This window comes from Talpa europaea, assembly GCF_964194135.1.
Source record: "Talpa europaea genome assembly, chromosome: 9".
NCBI classification, from domain to species: Eukaryota; Metazoa; Chordata; class Mammalia; order Eulipotyphla; family Talpidae; genus Talpa; species Talpa europaea.
The window spans coordinates 14,741,643-14,750,788 of NC_140076.1; the positions used below are offsets into that span (position 1 = coordinate 14,741,643).

The 9,146-nt window shown below is 38.0% G+C and overlaps 1 protein-coding gene across 1 annotated transcript; it reads left to right on the top strand.

Annotated features, from left to right (window-relative positions):
• Nucleotides 1-442: 442 nt before the first annotated feature.
• Nucleotides 443-6,779, top strand: PDIK1L (PDLIM1 interacting kinase 1 like; the record flags this gene model as incomplete). Its single annotated transcript, XM_084241868.1, has 2 exons — nt 443-727; nt 6,039-6,779. 2 exons carry the CDS (start codon nt 443-445, stop codon nt 6,777-6,779), a joined length of 1,026 nt encoding a protein of 341 aa, XP_084097994.1.
• Between the last annotated feature and the right edge of the window lie 2,367 nt (nt 6,780-9,146).

Sequence of the window (9,146 nt, forward strand, 5' to 3'; positions counted from 1 at the left end):
TATGGTGGTTCAAATTATGGGTGTCACAGCCACATGGCCTGGTTTCAAATCTCAGGTCCACCAGTTACTAGCTCTTTGACCTTGGGTATGATACTCTCCATCCTTTAATTTCCTCATCTATAAAATGACCATAATAGTATCTACCTTATAACATTGTTATGAGGATTAAATGAATTTGATATTAAAAAGTGCTTGGAATAGTCAATACCTGGTAAGTCCTACATAAGTGTTAGCTGCTTTATTATTAGTATCATTATCATCATCATCGTCATCATCATCAAAATATTTAGATTTCCTCAAGGTATAGCTAATATCTTTCAAGCTCTGTAAACAGTGAGACAGATGATAACTAAATCATTCATAAGAAGAAATACAAGCCAGTAGGTATACTTAATTTCAACAGAGCACTTTGTTGATTTTTCCAGAAACCTTGACCTTGAAGATGGTGAGTAGCCAGCCAAAGTACGATTTAATACGGGAGGTAGGCCGAGGTAGTTATGGTGTTGTATATGAAGCAGTCATCAGAAAGACCTCTGCACGGGTGGCAGTGAAGAAAATTCGATGCCATGCACCTGAAAATGTTGAACTAGCCCTGCGTGAGTTCTGGGCACTAAGCAGTATCAAGAGCCAACATCCAAATGTGATTCACTTGGAAGAATGCATCCTACAAAAAGATGGGATGGTGCAAAAGATGTCCCACGGCTCTAATTCTTCCCTTTATTTACAGGTATGTGGTGGTTGAATGGGAAATAGAAATGATTTCAATATAACATTGGTCAGCAAGAAGAGAAATGAAAGAGTCAGATGAACTTCTACCTTTAAAGGCAGATGTTTATATAGTTAGCAGTTTATACAGCTAAGGGTCTGCCAAGAATTGAGTTGATGTTTGCTTTAAAACAAGGTTTTATTTAAACCTGTGATGCAAATATCTAAAAATAACATAAGTCACCTGTTATGCTATGATACTTGCCAGTCTGCATAGGGAATGGCGCAACATAGGAGCTAGAGAAGTGAACAAGAATGGAGTCTAAAAAGTTCACTTGAGATCAATTTTTTTGGAACTGAAGAAAGAAGAAAAAGGAAAACTCCACAATCAATAGCAGCACCATAGGTAATTGGGCATTTCTTTATATATAAATCACTGGTTTGAAAACAAACCTTTTGTTATTTTGGAGAGTTTATGTGGTTTATTAACCATGTAATTCCAGCTAGATTTCATGAAGTTTGTGGTTTAGTACCTGATTATTATTAACACTACTACTAGCTAACATTTGGGTTCCTACTTACTTCCATGTTCTTTAAATGCAGTTGCTCAGAACAATCCTATGAGGAAAGTACTATTATTGTCATGATTACATATAAAGAAATTGAGGCTTAGAATAGATGCTAGCAAGTGACAGAATTGGAAACTGAATCTAGGACTATCTGACAGCTAACACTTACATTGTCTTAACCTCCAAATTATTCTTTTGCCTCCACATTACTCATTTGTAGATCTGGGGAAAGCACTAACATAGAAGATAGAAAAATTTTTTATTTTTTAGGTTGGCTTCTGCCATAGATCAAAATCTCTAGTAGCTCTATACTCACAAGAGAGAAAAGATAGCTAAGATATAGCTAGTTAAAAGCAACAGCAAAATTTCTTAAGTCCAACTTATTCTTAGAAAAGGGAAATACCTCCATGTTTGTGTCTAAATTCAGAATTTGACATGAGAATATAAGTCAGTTTTTAAAACAGCAAAGTTTTTGGATTAGGACCAACAAAGAACACAGACATACTGAACTGTAATTAGAAACTTGCAGGTTTCACTGAGTGATGAACAAAAAGCAATCTTGATATTTAGCATGCTATGCCTTAAAGTTTTCTCTCTTTAAAATGGTGAATATAGGGCCTCCCTGGTGGTGCAGCGGGTTGAGTGCATCTCTTTGAAGCTGTCCGCAGGCTCTGCAGCACAGGTTCAATTCCCGGCTGGCCAGGGAGATTCCCACATGGCACGGCAGACCTCTCCTGTTGCAGCTGCTGCTCCCTTCAGCAGTGCTTTCGGTCTGTCTGCCTGTTCTGCTCCTTACTCTGTCTCTGGTGAATCCTCTCATCCTCCGGCGCCTGTGGCCTGTACCCCACCTATTGTATAAATAAAAAATAAATCTTTAAAAAAATGATGAATATAAATCACAATAGTTGGCCTTTGCTCATTTTATTGTTTCCTTTTCTAAAAATGCTTACTATTTTAGTTGCACTGATAGAACATATTGGTAACATTTTTTTTTAAATTTATACAAGAGCTGGGGTACAGGCCAGAGGCGCAGGAGGGTAAGAGGATTCACCAGAGACAGAGCAGGGAGCAGAACAGGCAGATGGACCTAAATACACTGCTGAGGGGAGCAGGGGTCGGGAGAGGAGAGGTCTGCCCCGCCATGTGGTTATCTCCCTGGCCGGCCAGGAATTGAACTGGTGCTACAGAGGCTGTGGACAGCTTCGCAGCGCTGAGCTCGGGAACATTTTTACCACATTTTCTCTTAAAAGTAGATAGAACCTTGCCAAACTTTGCACTGAATTTTGGAGATGAGATGCATAATCTGTCTCAGAGGGTAGAAGCAAAGACATTTAAACATAGAACTTAGTGCTGATTATATCATTGAGTTTAGATTCAGCAACCATTTTTTTTTAAAGATTTATTTATGCATGCATGCATTTATTTATGCATGCATGGCCTGGGGTACAGGCCAGAGATACGGAGTGGGGGCGGGGGTGAGAGGATCCACTGGAGACAGAGTGGGGAACAGAACAGGCAGACTGACTGAAATGCATTGCTGAGGGGAGCAGCAGGCAAGACAGGAGAGGTCTGCTGTGCCATGTGGGTTGCTCCCTGGTCAACCAGGGATTGAACTCATGCTGCAGAGGCTGCGGATTGCTTCATAGTGCGTTGCTTAACTCCTTGCGCCACCAGGGAGGCTCAGCAACCATCTTAGTAACAAAGAATCAGATGGTTTTTCAAGACTTAAGGATGTAAAGTACTTCCAGATTTGATTCGGTGATTTTTTTTTTTTAACTAAAACCCATTTTGTTTAGTAATCCCTTTCATTTTTAAAGTCTGATAGACATGCGTTTGACTCGTAGCACTTTTTGCTAGTATGGCTTTGGAAAAAATAATCCAACTTTCCCCAGCATCTATTTCTTCATATGTAAAATAGGAATAATAATTTCTACCTCTGATGGGTGTTATCAGAATTAGAGATGATACAATTCATGACACATAGGAAAGGAAATGCTTAGTAATAGGTAGCTTTTCAATTTGAAATTTTCTTAATTTAATTAACTATATATTCAACACATTTATTTTATTAACTAGATATTTATTTAATTAAATATTCAACACATTTAGCATTAGTGCTTTTTCTACATCTACATTTAGTAAAGACCAACAAGCTATGGTGACCACAGAGTCCCTATGCATGGTCTTCTCCAATTCTCTGCACAGATTTTAATGTGTCTCCATGTTTTCCCAGACATCTTCCTTGCTCTCAGTTGAAGCAATTAAATCATTTTCTAATAGCAAAATCCTCAATAAATATACAATAAATCATTAAAGAAAATATACAATAAATCATTAATAGGACATAATCTCATGCATAAGAACTTTGTGACCAGTCTATATGCTCATGACAAGAGTCATGAATGAGATGTACATGATGGTATAGGACCATGTAATAGGAAACCTGACATTATCCTGGAATTATGAATGTTTAAACTGAAATTTGTAGAGTGAAGAGGAGTCAGCCAAGAAAGTAAGAAAATTTCCCAAGCAGGGGCCTCCCTGGTGGTGCAGCGGGTTGAGTGCAGCACTCTGAAGCGGTGCACAGCCTCTGTAGCGGGGGTTCAACTCCCTGCCGGCCAGGGAAAAACCCACATGGCGAGGCAGACCTCTCCTGCCTCGCCCGCTGCTCCACTCAGCAGTGCTTTCCGTCTGTCTACCTGTTCTGCTCCCCGCTTTGTCTCTGGTGAATTCTCTCACCCTCCTGCCCCTCTGACCTGTACCCCAGCTCTTGTATAGATAAATAAATCTTAAAAAAAGAAAAGAAAATTTCCCAAACAGATAGATTTGTACATCCAGATAACTGGAAGCATAAAGCATTCTAAGAATTGAAATAATGATAATAAGATTATAGCATGCAGGGAGAGTTGTTTTGGATGAAGTTAGATCAGCCCAGTCAGAGCCACAGCCCGCGTTAAAGAACTAAATTATATCCCAAAGAGAACAGGAATGTTGTTGAAGGACTTTAAGCAAGAGAACCTATGGCGAACACCCACTACACATAAAAATAAACATATTAGGCTCTGTATTTCTACAGCTCTCAACCAAGGGTCCTTAAGCTATTGCCTTTGGCCTCTTTTTATTTGGCCCAAATGCTAAAAACTTTTAACATTTGTAAAGAGTTGCTAGAAAAAAGAAAGAAAGAAAAGGAAGATGAACATGGAATAAAGAAAGAAAGAAAAGGAAGATGAACATGGAATAGAGACCTTAATGTGGCTCATAAAATATTACTACCTGACTTTACTGTAAACCTGTCTTTGAATGCTGGGATCTGCATTGCTCAGAGACATTTAGAAAGTTTGGTTGAGCACTGGGTTGCGAAGCTGCCCGCAGCCTCTGCAGTGCTGGTTCGATCCATGGCTGCTCCCCAGCCACCGGAGGAGGGTCCCACATGGTGCGCAGACCTCTCCTGCCGCCCGCTGTTCCCCTCAGCAGTGTACTTCGGTCCTTCTGCCTGCTCTGCTCCCCACTCTGGCTCGGTGAATTCTCTCACCCTCCCGCGCTTCTGACTGTACCCAGTGCTTGTATAAATAAATAAATAACTTTAAAAAAATAGTTTGGTTTTGAGTGTAAAGACAAAGAGAGGAAATGAAGTAAGAGAGATGGTGCTGGATTTAATCTCAACACAAGTTATCAGTATACCTGACAAATAATTGTGTCATCTGTACCTTTCTAGTCTTTCATTTTCTCTGTCTCACTGGCTAACTTGCAACAAGAAAAATGCATGCAAAAAAAGATAGTTGCAGACTACTGAATACTACTCTTTGTCATCCTGAGAGATGGCTAGGAGAGGAGGTATTCTTTGCTTCTGCCCACCAAAATGACAAGAGGAAGTGTCAGTGGATTTAAATGTAAAATGAACAGTTCACACACTCTTCAACAGCTGTTGTTTCCCTCATGGGTTGCTTGTTCAATCCATGGCTTTGAAAAGGACCCCATATAACAAATGATTTCAAGCACTATGTTTGTATTTTAGGCTTGTAGTTCATGTTCAGTGAAGTAATATTCTTGACTTTCAAGTAGTAAAGTTATAATTAGATAATGATGACAAAATAGTGATTTAGGTTTTCAGCTTGTATCAAAGAAATATTTAAATGCAAATTTGATTTTTATACATTGGTTTTTAGACACCACCCAGTGATAGTCAGAATGTTTGCATTCTGCTTCTGGAAGTTTATGAAGTAATGGTGTCACTCTCTTCTTATCGTTGACTACAGGAGCACTTTCTTTCTGTGACGACTTGTTCTTTGATCATTTTTCTCTGGATTTCACAGATTATGCTGATAGTGTATGTGTAGTGAGCAAGTTTATTTTGGGCTGATTCATTGGATTGAATTTCCTAATTGATGTTTATACCCCAGCTGACTCTGTCTTAGGTCGAGATGCCAAAATTTTGGTCATTTCATGAGGCTATTATCTAGGTGGGGAGAGTTCAGCTCCATTGACACATGCAGGAAATGTGTAGCCAGTTGGATACTTTTCAAAATAAAGCTATCTTTAAATAAATATTGCTATCACTTGACTTAGAGAGCTGATGTATATTCATTAGGGATAAAGTGACAGTTTGAAGGACTGAAGTTTAAAATAAATACACATGAAAGCACTGACCAAATGTTTGTCCAGTTTCCACTTAAAATTGAAAATTAACTTAACGAGTTAGTCTTTCTATAACTAAATTGTATAAACCGTGCAGATGATTGTAATTTGTGTTTTTCCTTCCTCTAGCTTGTAGAGACTTCATTAAAAGGAGAAATTGCCTTTGATCCCAGAAGCGCCTATTACTTGTGGTTTGTGATGGATTTTTGTGACGGAGGAGATATGAATGAGTATCTGTTGTCCAGGAAACCCAACCGTAAAACTAATACCAGCTTTATGCTTCAGCTGAGCAGTGCCCTGGCTTTCTTGCATAAAAACCAGATCATCCACCGCGATCTGAAGCCTGATAACATCCTGATTTCTCAAAGCAGGTTGGATACTAGTGACTTGGAACCCACACTAAAAGTGGCTGATTTTGGTCTAAGTAAAGTTTGTTCAGCCTCTGGTCAGAACCCAGAAGAACCTGTCAGTGTAAACAAGTGTTTCCTTTCCACAGCATGTGGGACAGATTTCTACATGGCTCCTGAAGTGTGGGAGGGACATTACACAGCAAAAGCTGACATCTTTGCTCTGGGGATTATCATCTGGGCAATGCTGGAAAGGATAACATTCATAGACACAGAGACAAAGAAGGAACTCTTGGGGAGCTATGTAAAACAAGGAACTGAGATAGTGCCTGTTGGGGAGGCGCTTCTGGAAAATCCCAAAATGGAACTTCTCATTCCTGTGAAGAAAAAGTCTATGAACGGGCGAATGAAACAACTGATTAAGGAAATGCTGGCTGCAAACCCTCAGGATCGTCCAGATGCTTTTGAACTAGAACTCAGATTAGTACAAATTGCATTTAAAGATAGCAGCTGGGAAACGTGACATATACTATTTGCAAATACCTTGGATGAGATGCTGCTTCTGTTTTAACAGTGATGCAACATAATGTGGCCGAAAAGAATATAAAAGGCTAAACACCTTATAAGGGTTTAGATTCTATTGTGGGATGTTTTTTTTCCTCGTTATTCCTTAAGTCCAAGTTGACCGTTTTTGTTAGTATGTTTTAAATGTGTATTACCAATGTGGGTGTAAATTTTTTTTGAATGATCATTGGTAGAAGCTTGGCAGGAAAATTCTCTAAGAGCCAAGAGAGTCCAGTTTTCTGGAAATATGTCTCTAAGTATTTTAGACATTCCTTGTCAGTATTAGGAATTTCCATGGAAAAAGAGGTTTGCATGCTGGTAATGCAACCTTTGAAGCTTTGTAAAGGAAACATATATGTATATATTTATGTATATGTAAGTATGTGAATGTGTGCATTTTGCATTCCATATGAAGAAAATGCCACTTCTGTTTAAATTATTTGATGTAGGTTTGGGTTTTTGAGATTTTTCTGGTGAAATCAGTAACGAAAAATAAAAGAACCTTCCTTCATCTTCCTACCCTGTCCCTCCCACTAATGAACTCATACTAAGTTTTTATTTTTGTAATACAGCTTTTTTTTAAAAAACATTTTGGAGGATCTAAAGTTATCTGATTAAACATAAATGGAATTGAGAGAGCCAAAGCTGCTGAAGTCTGTTTGAGCTCTCCAGTGCCCTATAGCTGTAGCAGTTGGAATAGTCACACAGTCATAGTGTAGCAGGTTGGCAAGGACATTGGTGATTCCGCCATACCTTCTTTAGGTAAGCAAGCATTCAGTTAACCAATTAAACCACTGCTTTAGGACACGTCCACACTTGCGCATCTGCAATCTGCTATAAATTTGAACACAGGATTCCTCTGTTTTACAGATGAACTACAGTACTTGATATATTAATTTCTGATTTCAAGACTTAAAGCCTCAGCATAAAGTTGAAGAAACCAAATGAGCTCTACCCTCACATTGCCTACCCTTGATAGACTCTCTTGTTTAATCACTGGAATTCCTTTCATTTGGCACTAATGTTATTTTGTCTTATTTGACACAGTAATGGTAGTAATATGGTTGTATTAAATGTTGATCACCTTCTTCTAACATAGGAGATGATACCTACACAGTTTAACAAATGGATAAACTATCTTTGAAGTAGAAAAATTATCCATTTTATACAATCCCTTGGTAAGGTCTATGTCAAAAACCAGTAGACCATTATTCTTCTTGAAGCCAGTTTGATTTTAACCCTATATGGTTTTTCTAGTTATTTTCCTGTATATGCAGATAGTCAAAATCTAAGAAAAGAAAGTTTTCCTAAAAACTTTAAGGTTGGATAGGCTTAAGACCATTGTATCTAGGTTCATCTTTATAAAGCACTAGAATCTTTGGTCAAAAAAATTTAGAATATTGAAATCATTGATAGTTTGCATAGTTTCCTCAGTTTCTTGAACTTCCACAACTTTCAGAATGCTGTCATAATTTTGTCTTTATTTAAAATGTGTTCAGGGGACTACAGAAGGTAAACAAAAAAAGCACAAAAAAATGGAGCATGTAAAATTTTTGTACTATGGTCTGGAAGTTTAAAATTTGTACTGAAAGGTTTTGTTGAGATAATCCTCTTAAATTGAAAAAAATCATCTGCTTTTAACATTTTCAAGCTTATATAAGAATTATTTTGAAAATTAGAGGTGGAAATACACAGGAACAGTTGATAATTGACCACACATATCACCAAATTGGTTCTACACAGATCTGGTTAAGGGAATTGAATTACTGGAGGTAGAAAAGCATCATTATAATGTCTCATCAATACCATGCACTGCAGAGATTTGTGGTGGTTCAGGTAATGAAATGCCAGCGCTTCATTTGCCTTTCAAATGTCTATGTGCTTGGATCCATGATTTCCTCATTTTTGGCCCTGCCTCCTTTAAATAGCTAGTAATTATTTATTTTGAAAGATTTTACCTGTGAGGTAGAATTCTTGTAGTACCGTGGGAGGTGATCAGGATGTTTCTTCTGGAATTTTCTCAAAGTCCTTGTATTTTCAAATAGTCTATGAAGCCAAGCAAAATGATAGTAAATTCTTTTGTCATTATTTGTTCTTCAGTCAGGGGGTATTTATTAAGTACCTACTGTGTGCTCAGCACTAAAGTTCTGTTGGGAAAAAAAGGCATATAGCCACGGCCTTTTCCAATCAAGTATGAGAAATAACCATGATTCATGAAACTTGGAAATTCCTGAATCCTTGCTAGAGAAAAAAGTGAAAATAAGAATGTGTGCATAGTGCCTTGCCCATAATAGGTACTCAATAAACAATTATTCCTCATAGGGTC